The following is a 23,901-nucleotide window of genomic DNA, read 5'->3' as shown; positions in this document are numbered from 1 at the left end:
GAGAAAGGCTGAATGCTTCCCCGCTAAGACGGGGAACTAGACAGGAATATCTGCTCTCTTCACTTCTATTCAACACTACCCTGGAGGGAACAGTGGATGTCTAGGGTTGGGGGCATGTGAAGAATGGGGAGTGATGGCTAAAGTGTATGGTATTTCTTTTTGGAATAATGAAAATATTTTCAAATTGACGGTGGTGACAGTAGCCCAACTCTGTGAGTACACTAAAAACCACTGAATTGTCCACTTCAAATGGGTGAATTGTATGGTATATAAATTATATCTCAATAAAGCTATTAAAAAATTTAAAACAAACAAACAAACATAAACACTACACTGGAGGTTCTGGTCAGTGCAGTGAGGCAATAAAAATAAATAAAAAGGGCTTCCCTGGTGGCGCAGTGGTTGAGAATCTGCCTGCTAAAGCAGGGAACACGGGTTCGAGTCCTGGTCTGGGAAGATCCCACATGCCGCGGAGCAACTGGGCCCGTGAGCCACAACTACTGAGCCTGCGCGTCTGGAGCCTGTGCTTTGCAACGGGAGAGGCCGCGATGGTGAGGGGCCCGCGCACCGCGATGAAGAGTGGCCCCCGCTTGCCACAACTGGAGAGAGCCCTAGCACAGGAACGAGGACCCAACATAGCCATAAATAAATAAATTAATTAATTAAAAAAAAAAAAAAGTTAAAAAAAAAAATACAATTACATTCTGGAGATGGTTGCACAACAATGTGAACTATACCCTTAAAAGAGAGTAAAATGGCAAATTTTATGTTACATGTATTTTACCACAATTTAAAATTTTTGAATACCACTTACAATAGCATAAAAAAATATTAAACACTTAGGGGTAAATATGACCAGATATGCAAAACAGTACGCTGAAAACTACAAAATATTGCTGAAAAAATTAAAGACCCGAATATGTGGTGAGAGGTGCTATTCTCATGGGTTGGAACACTCTATATTGTTAAGATATAAACTCTCTCAAATTAATCCATAGATTCAATGCAATCCCAATCAGAATTCCAGCAGGATTTTTAGAGCAGAAATTAACAAGCTGATTCTAAAATCCGTAGGTTAATGCAGCGGACCTAGAAGAGCCAAAACAACTTTGAAAAAGAACAAAGATGAAGGTTTTAGAATTTATTTTAGAATTTATTGCAAAGCCACAGTTATCAAGATGGTGTGGTTATCAGCAAAAAATCAAATAGATCAATGGAACAGAATAGAGGGTCCAGAAATAGGCCACACATGTGTGGACAACCAATTACTGACAAAGGTGTATGGGCAGTTCAGTGGAGAAAGAATAATCTTTCAACAAATGGAGCTGAAACAGGTATCATCTGCAAATATTAGACTTCAATCCAAACCTCCCGCCACATACAAAAAGTAATTCAAAATGCATCAGAGCACCAAATATAAAACCTGAAACCATAAAGCTTCCAAAGGAAAATAGGAGAAAAATCTTTGGGACCTTGGGTTAGGCAAAGACTTTTTAGCTATAACACTAAAAGCAGAACCCATTTTTTTAAAAAAAGATATATTGCTTTATCAGAATTTTTTAAAAATCTTCTCTTTGAAAGGCACTAGTCAAGGGAATGAAAAGGCAAGTCACACTGGGAGAAATTTTGCAAATCATATACCTAATAAAAGGTTTGTGTCCAAAGTATATAAAGAACTATTCAAACTCAGTAATAAAACAAACAGCCCAATTACAAAAACAGGCAAAAGACTGTAACAGACACTTGACGGAAGACGGCAAATAAGCACGAGGAGGCTACTCCCCATCATACGTCACCGGGGAAGCAGGGCTGACTGCGCAGGACCCGCGGGGGCTTCTGGGGTGACGGCGGAGCCTTCTCCCACACTCCAAAGGGGGCGTTTTATCCTCTGCAAGTCACACCTCAATAAAAGTGAAGTTAAGAAAGATGTTTGTGTCTACAGCCCCAGACCTGTCCCAACAGACTGGAGAAGCAGGAAGGTCAGGGCCTCTGCCCCCTGCGTCCTGCCCTGAAGGGCGGGCAGGCACCTGCTTCCTCTCGAGGGGTGCGCCCCCCAGAGTGATGTCCAGCTGGCGCCCGGGAGCCACGTGGGCCGATCCAGAGGCCTGGCCTGTCCGGGGCCCCCTCCAGATCCTCACACCCGCAACGGTGTCCTCGGGAGTCAGTGCCTGCCGCCCGGCCTCCTGCCGGTCCCTTCAGCCACTGTAACAGCTCTGCGGCCTCAGCACACTCACTGCGCAATGACGGACCACGCCACCTCCCTGCTCCTCACCGTCCCCTCTGAGGCCGTATCCTGTCGTTAGTCCAGCTCTACACAATAAGGCAAAAAAGGCCCAGAGAGGGTCAGACGGTGCCTGAGGTCACACAGTGGCAAAGCTGGGATCGGACGGCAGGCACGTGTCTCCCACCCTCCACCCCGGAACCACCTTCCTGGTTCAAAGAAGGTGGGTGCGAGGACGTGTACGGGTGGCCCACGGGAGCCCCAGCCCAGCATCCAGGCTGGTGAGCAAGCCTGTCCATCATCTCGGGAGGTGACTCCCCCGCTGCCCCCTCCTGGGGCTCCCCCAGGGGCTGGCGGGGAAAGGCAAGAAGATGGTTTGAAACAGGTTTGAAGCAGGAGGCGTCCTGACCCCAAGCCCAGCCTGCGCACTGCAGTTTGGGAAGCCCATGGTCCCGGCCCGGCGGAGTCCCCCCAACCCTGCCATCACGCGTGGCACCACAGCAAGGCCACCGGGAGAGGCGAGGCCTGCCTCTGCTCGGGGGAGGCACTGGCTGCTCCCCGCCTGCCCAGCACACAGTGGGCCTGCGGTGCCCCCGACGCACGGGTCACCCGTGGCTGGGCTGCGTGCTTGTCTGTCCTCTGCCCCTGCAAATTGCTGCAAAAATCCTAAAGGCAGTGAGAAGGGCACCAGTCCAGGGCCTGCGGCCCAGCACACAGACCACCCGCTGCTCTCAGGACTCACCGTCCCCGGAGGGCCGGTCAAGCAGCACACGCCAGGAACGGCACCCCTGGGCGCCGGGCCTTTGGGCCCCGGGAGGGCTTTCCAATCAAGAGCCCCTATTTTAAGGAAGGATTCAGACCCTGGGAGGCGAGTTCTGGGGGTGACTCTGAGCAACAGTTTAAGGTCTCTGGGGTCAGGCAGAGTGACTGCCCCCAGCCCCCCAAAGCCACCAAAGCAGTACGTGGAGACCAGTGGGGTGTGCGGGCCCCTCGCCGTGGCCCTACAGGCAGCTCCAGGACAGTCTCCTGTGTGTCCATCTGGTTGATTAATGGATTAACTCTTCCTGCGCTGTGCCTGCACTTCAGCTAATCGGTAATTCACTTGACCCCAGCCCCTCCCTCCTCCCGACAAAAGCCTCTCAGCACAATCTTGGGCAGGAGGGCCACCCTGGCCTGTCCACTGGGGATGCCGACCCTGAGGCCAAGGACCTCCGGGGTGGGCGCGTGTGCACGCGTGCAGCGGGGGCGATGAGGGGCTGGATAAGGGCTGGCAGGAGGTCCTCAAGGGAGGGGGTGGGTGACCTTCAGCTTTCCTAGTGGACAGGCTGTTCCCGCAGGCTTCCCTCCCAAGCCGCTGGGGCGCGGCCAGGTCCACCCCATCTGCACAAGGCCCCCTCCCCCATCAGGGCCAGGAGACAGGCACGGGGCAGGGGTGTCCGTGTATATGCGAAAGCCCCACACTCCTGAGTTCAGAGCCCCTGGGGTGGAGGGGGGCCCACGGCGGGAGGCGAGTGGTCGGGGTACCCCAGCACCAGGACCCCCTTAGTCCCGGGCAGGAAGGCCTCACACCTGGTCCGGGCTCCACTCTGGCTGCACCCCGTCCCTGCGGGGCCAGGGGCTGCCGAGCCGTCCAGAGCCTGCCCTGCCCGCCTCTGTCCACTTCTGAGCACCCAGGACTCAGGGATTCCTTGCCCAATGGCCTGGGCCACAGGGTGGCCAAGGGCATGGGCTGGTGTGGGTGGAGCGCATGGGGCCCTGCAATAAGAGGGGGCGGGAGAAGGGCCAGGCCTGAGTCTCCACGTGCACTCCTGCTCCAGCCCCGCAAGTGTCAGGGCTGCTCTGTGCTTCTCCAGGCTCCTGCTGCACCCTCTCTGAATCGGGGTGACCAGACATGCCGCCCAGCAGACCGCTCCAGGCTGCCAGCTTCCGCCCGGCTCCTCTCCCCCCAGCTCTCCACCCGTCTTCTGCCCTCCCTCTGCCCCTGCGCTGCCCAGCCTTCTCCTAGGGCACTCTGAGTGACTCAGCCCCCTGACTACTGCCGCCTCCGGGAGCCCGACCGAGGCCAGGTGAGACACATCCTGGGGCTGAGCCAGCAAGAGCAGGTGTGTCCCTCGGCCAAGGCCCAGCAGGGCGAGGAGGGTGTGCAGTGGGACCTGTCAATGGAACGGCGGGTCTGGCCGAACCCCGTGGCCCAGCTCCAGGGACCTCGGCCCCCGCAAGGCAGAGGCCCAGCAGTGAGGAGGGCCGAGTCCTGGTGGGGACAGCCAGGCAACTGGCTCTGGGCAGAGGGCCCAGTGGCCACCTAGGGGCCCACAGCCTGTGCCCACTGCCCATCACAGTTACTCACCTGCTGGGGCCGCCCCCTCCCCACACGCACAGCACCCGCCCTTCACCTCAATCCGGGTCCCACGCCCCGTTTCCACTGTTGGCGCGTCCCAACACACAGTGCAGCCTGGGCTGTGTTTATCCTGTCTCCCGCTGGAATCTAAGCTCCGGGAGGGCAGGCAATTGGCTCTGTGCCTGGTGGTTCCCATCACCAAAGACGGCACCCTGCATACAGCAGGCGCTCAGTGAATACCTGTGGCTCACACCTTCTCCTCTCTCCCCGCCCCGGTGCCCAGTACACTGAGAGGCAAGCACGGGACCCAGCCTCGCGCAGCCTCCCCTCCTGAGCCCTCCCCACCTGCCTGGCCTAGTTCCCTTTTCTCTCCCGCACCGTCCCTCCCCAGCTCTCCCATCACTCCGGCCAGCGCCACGCACACTGCCAAAGTCCCTCTCTTGGCCCCGAGGTGCCTTCCAGACGCCCCCCATCCCTCTCATCCCCGCCGCTCCACCACCCCCATCGCAGACCCCGTTGGCCTCCATGGCACTGACCCCATCCTTCCTGGACCAGGCAGCATCTGGCCAGGCCGCCCGCCTCCCAGGGGTCCTCCTGCCTTCCAGGCCGCGTGCGTACCCCTCCCCGCCAGGCACCCTCCCGGCATCTCATCTGGTCTCTTGGCTGTGAAAACTGTACTTTGAGCTAGACGGAGGTGGTGGTCACGCAACCTGGGGATGTTCTGAATGCCACTGAACTGTTCACTTCTTTTAATGGTCAATTTTACGTTGTGTGAATTTCGCCTCAATTAAGAAAAAATAAAAGAAAAGGAAACAGTCATACCCCTTCGGCTATTTTCTGCCCGGTCTCTACCTCTGCCCTCTTTCCTCCAGAACCGCCCCGGCGCCAGGCTCGCGCCTCCACTCCAGGTCTGTCGCGGCCTCTAAACCAGCCCCTGGTCCCCAGCCCACATCCCCAGGGCCGGCCCCACCCGGCGACGGCGTCTCACCCTTCCTTCAGCCTCGGCTAAAAGCCGGGGCACCCTTGTCCCTCCCTGTCCTTCACCCCCACGCCCTGTCTGCCAGCAAGTCCTGCTCCTCAAACTTCAAAATGTATCCAGGACTTGGTCATTTGTCACCACACCACTGCCACCTCCGGCCTGGAGGATTCGGGAGCACCCTAACGGTCTACCTGCTTCCATGTCGCTTCACCGCCTCAGACCCTCCCTCCTGCTGAGGCCCCGCGTGCGCCCCAGGTCACCTCTCAGCTCACGCCTCCTGCTCTGGACACACCGGCCTCTCAGCTTCTGCCTCCATCAAGCAAGGCTCACGGCCGGCCCGGGGCCACGGCAGCTGGTGGGCCCACCCGCCTCCGGAGGAGCCACGCCCCCGGGTGACCCCGGATGACCCTGGTGCCCGTGGTTACCCACCTGTCCCCTCGTCACATCCCAGTAACACCCTCCTCCCAGTGACCCCGACCCAGACCCCAGCCGCACCCAGGGCCACACCCTCACCCTGTCACTGCAGAAGCCGCCCGCTCCCACTCAGGGGCCCTGTTCTGACCCGCCTGCCCTGCACCTTGAGAGCACAGACCCCGAGTCTCCACCGCCCTCCCTCTGCTGCCCAACGCAGGCCACCTCTCCCCCACCAAGGTCTCGCCCGGGGCGGGGGCCCACGTGCAGGGAAGGGCCTGGCCACGTACAGGTGCGCAGGTTAACCCAGGGCCACGTATCACGGGGACATCCGAGGGCATCTGACCAGGGCTCCCCTTCCCAGGGCTTCCCCCATCAGAGCCACTGCTTCACCCTCTCCTCCCCGCCCACCTCCCCCACCTCATGCCGGGGGACACAGGCGCCCCTGCCGCCTCCTGTGTGGTCCTGGTCCCGCCTGTGTCCACGGAGGTCTCGGCTCCTTTCACAGGGTGACTCCCGGCACTGCCGCCGGCTCCCACCATCCCGCCCCGCCAGCCAGCAACCCCTGAACTGCCCCGCCAGGGGTCAGTTCAGTTTGCTCTCTTCTCTGACCCCCTCGCACGCAGGTGCCCCCTCCCCTTTGTTAACAGCTGTCTTCATGGGGGTCTCCACCCTCCCCGGTGGTCCCTCCCCATCTCCTCTGCTGGCTCTGCTTCTGCAGGGAGTGCTCAGTGCCCACACCTGTCCTCCATCTCCCCTCCCCCGGGACCCCAAAATGTGGGTCAGGAGCTCCCCACCAAACCCACCCCAAACCCGTCATTAGACGAGGTGACCCTTGTACAAGGTGACCCCACGCTTCCCCTGTTGTCCCTGAGCCTCCCTGCATTCAACCCCCCGGCCTCCTGCTCCCTAAAGAGGCCAGGCCTGCACCCAGGCATCTGGGCAGCTGTTCTGACAGTCCAGAATGCTCCTCCTCCGGATTCCTGCAGGCCCAGCTCCTTCCCTGACCGCTCTTGATGGGGCAGCCAGCAGTGGTCACCACTGCACTAGCCACCCTCTGCCTGTCCCGTCTCTGCATGGGGTCACTTGCTCATCATCCGTCTCCCCCACAGAATGCAGACACATGAGCAAACAGCCCAGGTGATGGCACAGGACAAGGCGCTCCTACACATGCATGGGATGGATTAAGGGGGCACCCGCACTGGAGTCCGGGGTGGGCGGCCGACTGAAGGCTTGGCCCTCACAGGCCTCTGGGTCCATGGGCAGAGCCGCGCAGCCACGAGCCACCTCTGCAAAGTGGCAGGATGCCACGGACCAGGGTCGGGGGCCAGGTGAGACTGGCTCACTGCTGTCCACCTCTGGCCCTGGACGGAGTGCCCATCCCAGAGAAGATTCTGGGAAGATGGCTGGGTAGGAAGCACCAGAAATCTCTCTCCCCACCTGGAAAAAAACGGTACTGGCAGAATCTGACTGATGTAACAAGTTTTGAACTCCAGAGCCTGTTGAAGTCTTACAACTTCCAGGGGACAACTTGGACATAAATTGCAGTTAATTCTGCTCAATTTTAGCTCTGAGCACAGCAGGCCGCTGGGCATGTGTCCTAGGTGCAGCTGGCACTCAGTTCACAGGAGCCAGGGTGAGGAAGGACCTTCTCCCTCAAATGTTCGGGATCTGTGCTCTGATTGCTGCTTCTGACCACAGACGTGCAGAAAAAGGGGGAGGCAGCCTTTGCTGCAGTCCCTCCCCCTGCAGCTCAAGACCTCCCAAAGACTTAAAGGGCCAGCACCAGCTTTCCCCCTTCATTTGTGCTTTTCCCCTTTTGGGAGCCACTCATTAAAGACTAGGACATTCAGAAACAACTGCATATATGAGTAAAACTAGAAAGTGACCACGCATGACCAGAGAAAGGCTTAGAAAAGACCTGAGAAGACATTAAATTCACTCCTCAGGCTGATCCACAGCACAGACACAGCCCATGACAGCCAGGGGAAAAAAAACCAATTACAAAATAATAGCAAACCCTGCGGAAGGGGCAGAATCTGATTTCCAGAGGTACGTACCATATTATTAGATTCAAATGCCCAGTGTTCAACAAAAAACACGAGGCACACAAAGAAACAAGAGAGTATGGCCTATCCAAAGGGAAAAATAATTAAACAGAATGTGTCCCTGAAAAAGACTTAATGGCAAATACACTAGACAAAGATTTTATAGCACAGCCTTAACTATGCTCAAAGAACAACAGGCAGATGCGGAGAAAGTCAAGAAAACAATGTATTAATATAAACAAAGTACAAATATCAATGAAGAGATAGTAAACTAAAAAGAAATAAACAAACAGACAAAAAACCTGGAGCTAAAAGTACAGCTGAAATGAAAAATTCACTAGAGAGATTCAAAGGCAGATACGAGCAGGCAGAAGAAAGAATCAGTGAACGTGAAGATATGAGAATAGAAATTACTGAGGCTGGGGAGGAGAAAGAAAAAAGACTGAATAAAAGTGAGCAGTGCCTAAAGGACCTGTGGGACATGACGAAACAGACCAACATATGCATTATGGGAGTCCCAGAAGGAGAAGAGGCAGAGAAAGAAACATTCAGAGAGAATATGTGAAGAAATACTCACTGAAAACTTCACAAATTTGATGAAAGACATGAATATAAACATCCAAGAAGCTCAACAAACTACAAGGAAGATGAACTCAAAGAGGCCCAAACTGAGAAACATTATAATCAAACTTTCAAAACACAAAGAATCTTGAAAGCATCAAAAGAGAAGCAACCTGTCACATACAAGGGATCCTGGAATAGATAATGAGCAGACTTCTCATCAGAAACGTTGGAGGCACAAGACAGCCAATATATTCAAAGTGCTCAAGGCATGGGGGGTACCTCTTAACAAAGAATCCTCTATCCAAGCAAAACTGTCCTTCAAAAGTAAGGGGGAGAGAATTCCCTGGTGGTTTGGAGGTTAGGACTCCGCGCTCTCACTGCCGAGGGCCCAGGTTCAATCCCTGGTTGGGGAACTAAGATACCACAAGTCATGCAGTGCGGCCAAAAAAAAAAAAAAAAGTAAGGGGGAAATGAGGACATTCCCAGACAAACAAGAGCTGAGGGAGTTCATGACCACTAGGCCCGCCTGCAAGAAGTGCTCTGGGAGTCCTGCAGGTAAAATGAAAGAACACTAGATGGTACCTCAAAGCCATGTGGAGAAACAAAGAGCTCAATAAAGGTAAATACGTGGGCTATTATACAAGCCAGTATTGCTGTAACAATGGTTCATAACTTTTTGTTATCTACATGATTTAAGAGACTAATACTTTTAAAGGAAAAAACATTAATGTAAAAGCTGGCATTACTGTAACACTGGATTGTGACTCCAAACCTTGTTTTTTACATACTTTAGGAGATAGTGCATTTAAAATAATTAGTAGTTTATGTTTTAGGGCACACAATGTATAAAGATATCATTTTGTGACATCAACAACTGAAAGAGGTGGAGACGGAGCTATAAAAAAGTAGAGGTTTTGCATGTTATTAAAGTTAAGCTGCTATAAATTCAAATTAGAATGCTATAACTTTAGAATGTTAAATGTAATTCCCAGGGTAACCACAAAGAAAATAGCTATAGAATATACACAAAAAGAAATTAAGAAAAAAATTAAATATTTCACTAAAAAAATAAACATAAAATATGACAGGAATGCAGGAAAGAAGGGACAAAAAAATCTACAGGGCATATAGAAAACAAATAGTACAATGACAGAAGTAAGTCCCTCCTTATCAGTAACTACTGTAAATGTAAACGTATTAAACTCCCAATCAAAAGACAGAGATTGCCAGAATGGCTAAAAACACATCATCCAACTGTATCCTTTCTCCAGGAGACTCACTTGAGATCCAAAGTCACACACAGGTTGAAACTAAAAGGATAGAAAAAGATATTCCATGCAAACAGTAAACAAGTTAGAGGAAGAGTGGCTACACAAAACAGACTTTAAATCGAAGAAGGCTACAAGAGACAAAGAAAGACATTATATATTCATAAAGGTTCAATACAGCCAGAAGATGTAACAATTATGAATATTTACATAGCTAATGACACACCATCAAGATACATGAAGCAAAAACTAACAAATTGAAGGGGAAAATAGGCAATTCTACAGTAATAGTTGAAGATTTCAATATTCTACTCTCAGTAATGGAGAGAAGAACCAGACAGAAGTAAGGAAACACAGGACTTAACACAATAAGCTAACTAGACCTAACAGACACACAGAGAACTCTCCACCTGACAGCAGCACACGCATTCTCACAAGTGCACATGGGACATTTGGCAGGACAGACCATACCTTAGGGCACAGATTAAGTCTCAATAGATTTTAAAAGATAGATATCATACAAAGTATCTTTTCTAACCACCACGGGATGAAGTTAGAAATCAATAACAAAGAAAACGGTAAAATTCACGATTTTGTGGAAATTTAACAACACGCTTTAAACAACCAATGGATCTAAGAAGAAATCACGATGGAAATTAGAAAATACTTAGAGATGAATGAAAACAAAAACACAACATACTAAAACTTACGAGATGCAGCAGAAGTGGTGCTAAGGGGGAAATTTATAGCTATAAATGCGGGCATTAAAAAAAAAACAAGAAAGATCTCAAATCAGTAACCTAACTTTACAATGTAAAGAACTAGGAAAAGGAGAACTAAACCCAAAGCTACAGGAAAGAAGAAAGAAATAAAGATTAGAGCAGAGATAAGTGAAATAGAGAACAGAAAAACAATAGAGAAAATAAATGAAGCCAAAAGTTGGTTGTCCAAAAAGATCAACAAACTTGACAAAAATTCAACTAGATGGACTAAGAAAAGAGAGAAGATTCAAAATACTAAAATCAGAAATGAAAGTGGGATGGACCTAGATATTATCATACTAAGTGAAGTTAGAAAGAGAAAGACAAATACCATATGATATCACTTACATGTGGAATCTAAAATATGACACAAATGAACATATCTACAAAACAGAAACAGACTCACAGATGTAGAGAACAGACTTGTGGTTGCCAAGGGGGAGGAGGGTGGGGGAAGGATGGCGTGGGAGTTTGGGATTAGCAGATGCAAACTATTACATATAGGATGGATAAACAACAAGGTCCTGCTGTACAGCACAGGGAACTATATTCAATATCCTGTGATAAACCATAACGGAAAAGAATATATATATACACACACACACGCACACACACACACACACACACACATAAAACTGAATCACTCTGATGTACATCAGAAACAAATAGAACACTGTAAATCGACTATACTTCATATAAAAAAATAAACTTAAAAAATGAAAGAAATGAAAGTGGGGATATTATTACCAATTCTACAGACATAAAAAGATTATAAGAAAGTACTGTGAACAACTGTACACCAACAAAGTGGATAACTTGGATGAAATAGACAAATTCCTAGAAACACAAAACCTACCAAGACTAAATCAGGAAGAAATACATGATCTGTACAGACCTATAACTAGGAAGGAGATTGAATCCACAATCAAATTCCCCAAACAAAGAAAAGAACTGGACCTCATGGCTTCAATGGCAAATTCTACCTAACATTTAAAGAAGAACTGACACCGGGGACTTCCCTGGTGGCACAGTGGTTAACAGTCTGCCTGCCAATGAAGGGGACACGGGTTCGAGCCCTGGTCCAGGAAGATCCCACATGCCGCGGAGCAACTAAGCCCGTGCACCACAACTACTGAGCCTGCGCTCTAGAGTCCGCGAGCCACAACTACTGAAGCCCACGTGCTTAGAGTCCATGCTGCGCAACAAGAGAAGCCACTGTAATGAGAAGCCCGCACACTGCAACAAAGAGTAGCCCCTGCTCGCCACAACTAGAGAAAGCCCATGCGCAGCAACGAAGACCCAACGCAGCCAAAAATAAATAAATTTATTAAAAAAAACGAAGAAGAATTGACACCAATTCCTCTCAAACTCTTTTTTAAAAAATTGAAAAACTGAAGATGAGGGAACACTTCCTAACTCATTCTATAAGACCAGCATAAACCTGATACCAAAGACACTATAAGAAAACCACAGACCAATATACCTTATGAACATTGGTGCAGAAGTCCTCAACAATGGGCTTCCCTGGTGGTGCAGTGGTTGGGGGTCCGCCTGCCAATGCAGGGGACACGGGTTCGGGTCCTGGTCCGGGAGGATCCCATGCGCCGCGGAGCAGCTGAGCCCGTGTGCCATGGCTGCTGAAGCCCGCGCTCTGGAGCCCGCGGGCCACAACTACTGAGCCTGCACGCCTGGTGCCCATGCTCTGCAACGGGAGAGGCCACCACAGTGAGGGGCCCGCGCACTGCAGTGAGGAGTGGCCCCTGCTCGCCGCAACTAGAGGGGGCCCGTGTGCAGCAACGAAGACCCAACGCAGCCAAAATAAATAAATAAATAAATAAAAATTAAAAAAAAAGTCCTCAAAAAAATACTATCAAACTAAATAGAAACAGGCTCAGAGACATACAGAACAGACTTGTGGGTGCCAAGGGGAGGGGGCCGGGGAGGGTTGGAGTGGGAGTTTGAGGTTAGCAGATGCAAACTATTATATACAGGATGGATAAACAACAGATCCTACCGCATAGCACAGGGAACTATATTCAATATCCTGTACTAAACCATAATGGAAAAGAATATGGAAAAAAAGAGTGAATGGTTAAACCTGGGTAATGGGTATATTTGTATATGTTTGAAATATCCATAATAAAAGGCTTTAAAAAGTTTAAAAAGGGCTTCCCTGGTGGTGCAGTGGTTAAGAATCCGCCTGCCAATGCAGGGGACACGGGTTTGAGCCCTGGTCCAGGAAGATCCCACATGCCGCGGAGCAACTAAGCCCGTGCGCCACAACTACTGAGCCTGTGCTCTAGAGCCCGCAAGCCACAACTACTGAGCCCATGTGCCACAACTACTGAAGCCCGCATGCCTAGAGCCCGTGCTCCGCAACAAGAGAAGCCACCGCAATGAGAAGCCCGCACACTGCAACAAAGAGTAGCCCCTGCTCGCCACAACTAGAGAAAGCCCACATGCAGCAACAAAGACCCAACGCAGCCAAAAATAAATAAATTAAAATAAATAAATTTTAAAAAAAAAAGTTTAAAAAAACACTATCAACCTGAATTTAGTACCATATTAAAAGGATTATATACCATGACCAAGTAGGAGTTATTCCTGGAATGAAAGAACAGTTCAATACATGAAAATCAATCAGTGTAACACATCACTTAAACAGAACAAAGGGGGGAAAAAACACATGATCATCTCAACTGGTGCAGGAAAAGCATTTGAAAAAAGTCAACACTCTTTATAAGAACAATCAACAAGAAAGAAATAGAAGTAAACTAACTCCACATAATAAAAGCCATATATGAAAAACCCACAGCAAACATAACAGTCAATGGTGAAAGACTAAAGGCTTTTTCTTTTTTTTAAACTGTTGCTTTTTTTTTTTTTAATTATTTATTTATTTATTTTTGGCTGTGTTGGGTCTTCGTTTCTGTGCGAAGGCCCTCCCTAGTTGTGGCAAGCGGGGGCCACCCCTCATCACGGTGCACGGGCTTCTCACTATCACGGCCTCTCTTGTTGCGGAGCACAGGCTCCAGTCGCGCAGGCTCAGTAGTTGTGGCTCACGGGCCTAGCCGCTCCGCGGCATGTAGGATCCTCCCAGACCAGGGCTCAAACCCGTGTCCCCTGCATTGGCAGGCAGATTCTCAACCACTGCGCCACCAGGGAAGCCCAAGACTGGAGGCTTTTCCTCTAAGATCAGAAACAAGGCAAAGTTGCCCTCTGCACCACTTTTGTCGAACACAGTACTGGAACTTCTAGCCAGAGGAATTAGGCAAGAAAAAGAAATGAAAGTCATCCAAATTGGAAAGGAAGAAGTAAAATTATCTCATTTGCCAATGATATGATCTTATATGTAGAAATTCATAATGACTCCACAAAAAAGCTGTTAGAACTAATAGACGAACTAAGCAAAGCAGCAGGACTCAAAGTTAACACACAAAAATCAGTTGCATTTCTATATATACAGAACAATTTGAAAAGGAAATTACAAAAACAATGCCATTTACATTAGCATCAAAAAGAATAAAATACTTAGGAATTATCTTAACCAAGGAGGTGAAAGACTTGTACAATGAAAACTACGAACATTCCTGAAAGAAATTAAAGAGGACATAAATAAATGGAAACACATCCCATGTTCATGGGCTAGAAGACTTAATATTGTTAAAATGTCAACACTACCCAAAGTGATCTAAAAAGTCAATGCAATCCCTATCAAAATCCCAAAGACTTTTTTGGCAGAAATAGAAAAACCCATCCTAAAATTCATAGGCAATCTCAAGGGACCTCCAAAGTTACAGTAATCAAAACAGACAAATAGACCAATGGAATAGAATACAGAGCCCAGAAATAAACCCTCACATATATGGTCAAATGATTTTTGACAAGGGTGTCAAGATCAATCAATGGGGAAAAACAGTCTGTTCAAGAAATGGTGCTGGAACACTGGATATCCACATGCAAAAAAGAATAAAGGTGGACCCTTACGTAACACCATGTACAAAAATTAACTCAAAATAGATCAAGAACTTAAATGTGAGACCTAAAACCATAAAACTCTGAGAAGAAAACATGGGACAAAAGCTTCATAACACTGGATTTGAAAATGCTTTCTTGGCTATGACACCAAAGGGCACAGGCAAGAAAAGAAAAAAATAAGCAAATTGGATTTCACGAAAATGAAAAATTTTTTTTTTTGGTTGTGCTGCACGGCTTTGTGGGATCTTGGTTCCCTGACTAGGGATTGAAACCAGGCCCTCAGCAGTGAGAGCACTGAGTCCTAACCACTGGACCACCAGGGAATTCCCTCATGAAAATATTTTAAATTTTGTGCATCAAAATATACTATCCATCAAGTAAAAAGGCAACCCACAGAATGAGAGAAAATATTTGCAAATCATATATCTGATAAGGGATTAATATCCAGAATATACAGAGAACTCCCAAAACTCAACAACAACAACAAAAAACAAACAACCCAATTTCTAATGGGCAAAGAATTTAAAAAGACATTTCTCGGGGCTTCCCTGGTGGCACAGTAGTTAAGAATCCGTCTGCCAATGCAGGGGACACGGGTTCGATCCCTGGTCTGGGAAGATCCCACATGCCACAGAGCAGCTAAGCCTGTGCGCCACAACTACTGAGCCTGCGCTCTAGAGCCTGTGAGCCCCAATTACTGAAGCCTGTGCACCTACAGCCCGTGTTCCACAAGAGAAGCCACCGCAATGAGAAGCCTGCGCACTGCAAGGAAGAGTAGCCCCTGCTCACTGCAACTAAAGGAAACCCGCGCAGCAACGAAAACCCAAGGCAGCCAAAAATAAATAAAATAAATTTAAAAAAAAAAGACATTTCTCCAAAGAAGATATACAAATGGTCAATCAGCACACGAAAAGATGCTCAGCATGACTAATCATTAAGGAAATGCAAATCAAGACCACAGTGAGATACCACCTCACACCCATTAGGATGACTACTATCCAAGAAACAGAAAACAACAAGTGCTGGTGAGGATGTGGAGAAATTCGAACCCATGTGAACTGTTGGTGGGTATATAAAATGATACCGCCACTTTGGAAAACAGTACAAGATTACTCAAAAAAATAAAAATAGAATTACCAAGTGACCCAGTAATTCCACTTCTGGGTATATACCCAGAAGAACTGAAAGCAGAGTCTTGAGATGTTTGTACACCTATGTTCACAGCAGCATTATCCACAATAGTTAAAACGTGGAAGCAACCCAAGTGTCCATCTGTGGAAGAATGGATAAGTAAAATGTAGTCCATTCATACAATGGAATATTATTTGACCTTAAAAAGGAAGGAAATGGAAATCAAAAGAGAGCTAGGATAGCTATACTTAGAAAAAATAATCAGAAAAAATAGGCTTCAAGACAAGTACTGTAATAAGAGACAAAGAAGGTCATTACGTAATGATAAAGAGGTCAATCCAACAAGACGGTATAACATTTGTAAATATTTAGGTACCCAACATAGTAACACCTAAAACTGTAAAGCAAATATTAACAGACCTAAAGGGAGAAATAGACAGAAATACAGTAATAGCAGGGGACTTTAAAACCCACTTTCACCAATGGGTAGATCATCCAGACAGAAAACCAACAAGGAAACACTGGCTTTAAACAACACATTAGACCATGGACTTAACAGACATACATAGGAAATTCCACCCAGAAGCAACACAGAATACACATTCTTAAGTGCACATGGAACATTCTCCAAGATAAATCATTTGTTAGGCCACAAAACAAGTCTAATTTAAGACGACTGAAATCACATCAAGCATCTTTTCTACCCACAATGGTATTAACCTAGAAGTAAAAAAATTGGACAACTTGGAAGAAATGGATAATTTCCTAGAAACATGAAACCTACCAAGACTGAATCATGAAGAAACAGAAAATCTGAACAGACCAATTACTAATAAGGAGATTGAATCGGTAATCAAAAACCTCCCAACAACCTAAAGTCCAGGACCAGAAGGCTTCGCTGGCAAATTCTACCAAACATTTAAAGAAGAATTAACACCAGTCCTTCTCAAACTCTTCCAAAAAACAGAAGGGAACACTTTGAAACTCATTTTACAAGGTCAGCATCACCCTGATACCAAAACCAGACAAAGACACCACAAAAAAAGGAAGTTATAGGCCAATATCCCTGATGAACAGAGATGCAAAATCCACAACAAACTATTAGCAAACTAAATTTAACAATGCATTGAAAGGATCATATACCATGATCAACTGAGATTTATTCCAGGGATGCAAGGATGGATCAACATTCCCAAATCAATCAACGTGATACACCAAATGAAGAATAAAAATCATATGTTCAGGAACAAGACGAGGAAGCCCAGTCTTGCCATTGTTATTCAACAAAGTACTGGAAGTCCTAACCAGAGCAAATAGGCAAGAATAAGAAAGAAATGGCATCCAAATAAGAAAGGAAAAAGTAAAACTGTCACTTTGCCGATGACAAGATATAAAATATGGAAAACCCTAAGACTCCATCAAAATGTTAGAACTACTACACGAATTCAGTAAAGTTGCAGGATACATAATCAATATACAATAATCTGCTGCATTTCCTTACACTAATAAAAAGAACTAGCAGAAAGAAAGAAAGCAATACATTCACGATTGCATCAAAAAGAATAAAATACCTAGGAATAAATTCAGCCAAGGGGGTGAAAAACATGTACACTGAGAACTATAAGATACTGATGAAAGAAACTGAAGAAGACACAAATGAATGGAATTATATTCTGGGCTCATGAATTGGAAGAATTAATACTGCTAAAATGTCCATACCCCCCAAAGCGATCTACAGATTCAATGTAGATATCTACAGAAATCCCTATCCAAATTCCAATGGCATTTTTGACAAAAACAAACCATCCTAAAATTTGTATGGAACCTCAAAGAAGCCCAAATAGCCAAAGCAATCTTGAGAAAGAGGAACAAAGCTGGAGGCATCATATTTCCTTATTTCAAACTGTATTAGAAAGCTATAGTAATCAAAACAGTATGAGAAAATAGTATGGTATTAGCATAAAAACAGACACACAGATCAGTGGAATAGAATAGACAGCTTAGAAATAAGCCCACACATATATAGTCAATTAATTTACAACAAAGGAGCCAAGACTATACAATGGATAAAGAACAATTTCTTCAATAAATGGTGCTGGGAAAACCAGACAGCCACATGCAAAAGAATGAACTGGGACCACTATCTTACACCATACACAAAAATTAACTTGAAATGGATTAAAGACTTGGATGTAAGACCTGGAACCATAAAACTCCTAGAAGAACATAGACAGTAAGCTCTTTGACGTCGGTCTTAGTGATGATTTTTTGGATTTGACACCAAAAGCAAAGGCAATGAAAGCAAAAATAAACAAGTGGGACTAAAAACCTTCTGCACAGCAAAGGAAACCATCAACAAAATAAAAAGGCAACCTATGGGAGAAAATATTTGCAAATCATATATCTAATAATGGGTCAATACCCAAAATACATAAAGAACTCATACAATAGCAACAAAACGAAACAAAACACTTCAATTAAAAAACGGGCAAGGCCTCTGAAGAGACATTTTTCCAAAGAAGATATGCAGATGGCATGGTATATGAAAAGATGCTCAAATCACTAACCAGAAGGGAAATGCAAATCAAACCCACAATGAGGTATCACCTTGCACCTGTTAGAATAGCCATCATCAAAAAAAGACAAGAAATAACAAGTGTTGACAAAGACGGGGATAAAAGGGGACCCTTGTACACTTGGGTGACAATGTAAATTGATGCAGCCACTATGGAAACAGTATGGATGTTCCTAAAAAATTAAAACTAGAACTTCCATACAATCTAGTAATTTCATTTCTAGATATTTTACTGAAGGACATGAAAACAAATTCAAAAAGATATCTGTATCCCCATGTTCATTACAGCCTTATTTACCATAGCTAAGATATGGATGATTGGATAAAGAAAATGTGATATATAATATATGAATATTATTCAACCATAAAAAAGAAGGAAACCTGGCCATTTGTGACAACATGGATGGATCCTGAGGGCATTATGCTGAGTAAAATAAACCAGACAAAGACAAATACTGTATATGCAATCTAAAAAAAAAAACCAAACCCCAAACCAAAAAAACCCCAAACTCACAGATACAGAGAACAGATTGGTGGTTGTCAGAGGTGGGGGTGGGGTGGGTGAAATGGGTGAAGGGGGGTCCAAAGGTACAAACATCCAGTTACAAAATAAATGAGTCCTGCGAATATAACACACGGCATGGTGACTACCGTGAATGACACTGTGCTGTATATTTGAAAGTTCCTAAGACAGTAGATCTTAAAGGTTCTCATCACAAGGAAAAACTCTGCGTGATGAAGGATATTAACTAGACTTACTGTGGTGATCATTTCTCAACACGTACAAATACCAAATCACTCTGCTGTACACCTGAAACTAATATGACGTGACAGCCAATTATAACTCAATTTTTTAAAGAAGGTAGGAAATTCTGACACCTGACACAACATGATAAACATTGAGGACATTATGTTCAGTGAAATAAGCCAGACACAAAAGGACAAATACTGTGTGATTCCACTAATGTGGGTCAAATTCATAGAGACAGAAAGTGGAAGGGTGGGGGCTGGGGAAGAAGAGGGAGTCAGTGTTTAATGGGGACAGAGTTTCCATTTTGCAAGATGGAAAGAGCTGTGAGATGGGTGGTGGTGATGGTTGTACGACAATGTGAATGTACTTAACACCGAGCTGCACACTGAAAAATAACTTTTTTGTGTATTTTACCACAATGAAAAAACAATTTAACCCAAAACCCAAGTGGGCTGCTGCCCCAGGGAGCAGGGACTGCCTGCCCAGCCCACTCCTCAGCAGCCCCCTGCCAACCACGCTCTCAGGGGACCCTCTCCCAAACTAAGCCAAATTCCCGAAATTCCTCCCTGCCCAGGTTTACAGCAATGTCTGAAAATTCACCTCTGCCTTGAAGCCTTCCAGGGTTGAGTGAGGACCTCCCGCTCTGAGTTCAGCCCCTTGGTCTTGCAGGCAGTTGCTCCAGTCCTGGCAGAGCCGTGAGGACGGGCCCCCAGGGCCACTCATACCCAAACACCCCCGGTCCAGGAGCAGCAGGGGCTCCACACCGCCGTCCCAAACCATCCGTCTTCTCAGAAAGTTCTCCTTAACGAGCCCAGATCTCACCGCCAATCAGAAGGCCCACGTGCGCTCAGAGGTGGTTTTGCCTGGCGCTCTAGGCAATCCCAAGGTCCAGGTGACATGCATCAAAGCCCCACAAAACGATCACCCACACCTCAGCCCAATGAAAGAGCTGAGAGGCCATGTCCTTCTTGGGCATCAAACCTGAGCTTCAAAGGTGACACTGTCATTTGTCCCAACTAGGCAGGTGACTCAGAGGAAGTAAGAGGCACACCCCCCAAGGTGGAAGACCCCCCACCCTCCACCAGGCCTGCAATGAGAGCAGCCTCTCTGGAAGCTGTTAGACAAGGCCCTGTGTTCAAGGGCAGGGGGCCCGCTCTTGGAGCAGACAATGGGAGGGTCTGGGAGCAGGTCCCATGGGGGCTGCAGCCAAACCCAGACTGCATTCCTCCCAGCAGCCCTTGCATGGCCAGCTGTGAGGTCTGCCCAGATCTGCTCCCCAAACCCCGTGCCTGGTGGTTAGGGGGGCTGGGGACCACCCCGTGTCCTGTGGTGCAGAGTGCAGGTCGTGGGGACCCTCACCCTGGAGGCGCCCAGCTCCTGGTGGGCTGCAGTTGAGAACAGCAGCCATGAACCAGTCCATGTGACGGTGTTCTGGCCCCCCTCCAGCCCCCATCAATGCCAGAGTGGGCCCGAGTTGCCTATCTGGGCCACAGCAGGGATGGGAAGTCCCAGTGACACCCCACAGTGGCACAGAATATGGACGGACCAGCGGGGCTCCAGCAGAGACCATGGGCGGGCATCACATGGGGGTCACGGGAGGTCAGGGCAGCAGGAGAGCCGGTCTGCCTTTGAAGCCCCATGTCCCCTAAGACAGCTCAAGTTCTCAAGGCCTCAGTTTCCCCAGCTGTAAAATGGGGGCAACAGCCCGTATCTTGTCTGCTCCTCAGGCTGCCAGACAAGTTGAGGCAAGATGCTGAGGTCATGGACCAAGTCCGAAAAGCAGAGGCGGGCCCGACGCCAGGGAGAGCCGGCCGCTCCCGATCCCCTGTACCTGCTGGAGGGCCACGCCCCTGGACCGAGTGGGTGGGTGGGCACGGCAGCTGCAGGGCCCACCACGCCAAGGAAGCCCACTGTCCCTCCTGCCAGGGAGGCTCTGGGTCCAAAGAAGCCCCCGCTGGGCAGGGTGGCCAGGAAGGAGAGGGCCGGGGCCAGCTCCCCGCTGCCCGGGCCCTCCAGGCCAAGCCTGAGAGCAGACCGTGCTGACCGCCCTTCCTCACCAGACTGCTCCCTGGCACGACCGCTCTCCTGACAAGTGGAAATACAGGTCGGGGAGAGGGAGGTGGGGACGGCGGAGCGGGCGGGAGCAGGCGCGGAGGGGGCGGCACTGCCGCCTCACTGCACGGCCGAGGCGAGGCGGGCCTTCAGGGCGGCGGGGAAAGGCCCTCAGCCTGCCGCCCCTCTGGGACACTCCAGCTCTGGCGTGGCCTCTCGAAGCCACACTGCAGCTGCCCAGCAGATGCCCAGCACTCGGCGGGGGCGGGGGCTGCGCCGGAGACCCCTCCCAGCCCAGCGGGCGAGCAGCAGAGGAGAGCTGGGGGGGGGTGTCCTACTTGCGGGGTGTCCAGAGACTGTGTGTCTCAAACAGGAGTCTCAGAACAAATGCAGAGTCTTCCCACCTTCCCTCCCTGGGGGCTCGGCCACTCCCCGCTGTGGTAGGCTTGTTCTGAGGGGCTCAGGCTAGGAGCCCTCAGTGGAGCGCCCCGTGTGCCCCCGCAGAGCCTGGGGACAGCCCCTGAGCTGAGCCGCCCTCCCTGCTGGGGGCCTGAGCAGGTGAGCCTCTAGGGGCTGTTCCACCCCCCCACCGCAGCGAAGCCGCGCCAGGGGCTGCCAGCCCAGAAGCAGGGTGCCGCTGGTCCGAGAGCAAAGCCTTTTCTCCTCCTGCCAATCCCAGCACACGTAGCCCCAGGGCTCTGGCGCCTTGGAAATCACCCCAGAGTGGGCACCACCCAGGAGCAAAGTCTAGGAGATGCCTGCTGGGAGGATGGGATGCAGGTAGCCTAGCGCTTGTTCCGAGCTGCACCTGCCCCTCTGCCCCACCTGAACTGGCCACCTGCCCCAGAGCAGTGAGGCCGGGTGGGGGGAGGGGCGCCCGTTCCCACGGGGTCCACGTGGAGGCGGCAGGTGCTTCCTCCCCCTGCCTCCGGGTGCAGGGCTAGAGGGGGGCTCCAGGCGGGGGCCCATGACGTCACCCGCAGGTGGGGGGAGGGCCAGGTGGACCCCCACACCCACGCACAGAGGCCCGCGGCCCGTTTGTCCGTCCCCTCCCTGCAGCCGGTCGCCCGCCGCGATTTCCTCTTTCTTTGCGGAGCCCCAGGTTTCGCAAGGCGGCGGCGGTCCGCGGGTGACAGCAAGACACGCAGCCTGGGGGAGGGGAGGCGGCAACACAGCCGCAGGCCAGGGGCCGTGGGCGGGCAGGCGATGTCCGGGTCCCGGCAGGTGCCCTCGGGCCCGCGCCCCACCCGAGCGGGGACCAGGCTGTGCTACCCGCGCCCCCCACAGCCAAGCAGGCGCCGCAGCACCCCTCCCCGGCCCCGGGGCTGGCATCCAGGCCGGCACCCACCCCGGGCTGCATCCACTCGGGCCCTCCCCCACGCGGGCCGGCCACTACCCGGCCCGCACCCACCCAGGCCCCCAGCTACCCCGGGCGCAGCCAGCGGGCCCGCACCTACCCGGGGCGCCGCAGTCCGCGCAGCGCGCGTTCGCCGGCCGCTGCAGCAGCTCCAGCACGGCCTTCCGCCGCTCCTTGGCCATGGCCGCGTTGCCGCCCCCCGCGACGCCGGGTGGGGAGCGTCCGCCCCGCCGCGCTAGGGCCCCGCGCAGGCCGCCCGCCGCCGCCGCCCCTGCGCCATCCTGAGCAGCTCAGCCCGCGCGCCGGTTCCGCATTCCTGCCGCCCGGCCCGGCTCCACCGCCGCCGCTCTCGTCGCCGCCGCGGCAGCCGAGCGTGTGCCGGCGCGGGGCCCGGGGCGCACGGCGCGCTCTGGCCGGCGCGGCCCGCGGGCGGCCCCCAGCGGCGCGGTCGGGCGGGCAGCCTCCTCCCGCGCCGGCCAGGCGTCCCAGCCCGCGCGCCCGGCGTCCCAGCCCGCGCGCCCGGGAACCCGCCCGCGCGCCCGGGGACCCGCCCGGGGAGGTCTGCCCGCCGCCGCCGCCGCCTCCGCCCACCCTATCCCAGCGCAGCGGCCCACCTGCCCGAGCGAGAGGCCACCAGCCACAGTGGTGGGGGGCTTGAGGGAACCGAATAACCACAGGCCTGGGTGGGATCATCCTTCGGTCATTTGGGCCCCAACAGCGCCTGGACACCTACTGTGCGCCCAGGGGGTCAGCGCACCAGGTCCAGTGGGCACGCTGGGAATGCTTGTTGGAGGGAGTGGTGCGTGCCCAGTGCTGGGGGCCGGGGCTCACACCATCCCTGCCCTGGGAGGAGATGGCCGGCAGGTGACAAGGCCCAGTGAGTGCGGTGGGTGCTCAGGCCGGAGAAGGGCCCCCGCCGTCCACGCAACAGGGACAGGACAAGGCGTGGGCCGCGGTGCTCCCAATAAAGCCCGTTTTGAGTCAGGAGGCCAGGACCCAGACATGAGGGTAACATGGGGAGGGAGGGAGGTGACGTGCCCCTGCATTTTTTCAAATTCTTTTCATTTTCTTCTTAAATTATGAATGCAACGATGCATCTTGTTAAAAACAAATTGAAACAGTACCAGACGGAAAAATGACAGCATCTCCCCCCCTCCACCCCCGCCCTGGCAACTGTGAGCCAACCATTGTTAACAACCATTAGCATCCTTCCAGAATGGTCCTCGGCCTGTTAGAACACCAAGGGAGTCCCTGTTCCTCTGGTCTGCTGCTGGGGGTTTTGGGTTGGTTTATTTTCACTGAGTAAACCGTACATACCCCTTTCGAGTCCATACATACAGATCTACCCCTTTCTTTTCCAATGGCTGCGTTCTACTCAGAGCTGGACCATGACTTGTTCCCCAGTGCCTGGCTGAGGGGCGGGCATTTTCCATCTGCTGGGATCACAGTCGGATGCTCTGCAAGCGT

General features: G+C 50.4%; 1 protein-coding gene across 1 annotated transcript in view; it reads right to left on the bottom strand.

Moving 5' to 3' along the window:
* ADAP1 (ArfGAP with dual PH domains 1) overlaps nucleotides 1–22,628 on the bottom strand; it is a 62,088-nt gene extending 39,460 nt beyond the window's left edge. Inside the window, exon 1 of the mRNA XM_061208360.1 lies at nucleotides 22,535–22,628. Within this exon, the coding sequence (XP_061064343.1) occupies nucleotides 22,535–22,616 (82 nt within the window). The 5' untranslated portion in view covers nucleotides 22,617–22,628. The remainder of the gene's footprint in view (nucleotides 1–22,534) is intronic.
* Nucleotides 22,629–23,901: the final 1,273 nt, after the last annotated feature.

Source organism: Eubalaena glacialis, chromosome 13 (genome assembly GCF_028564815.1).
Source record: "Eubalaena glacialis isolate mEubGla1 chromosome 13, mEubGla1.1.hap2.+ XY, whole genome shotgun sequence".
Lineage (NCBI taxonomy): Eukaryota > Metazoa > Chordata > Mammalia > Artiodactyla > Balaenidae > Eubalaena > Eubalaena glacialis.
Note: the sequence above shows the minus strand (reverse complement) of the source record. Positions and strands in the feature narration are given on the sequence as shown.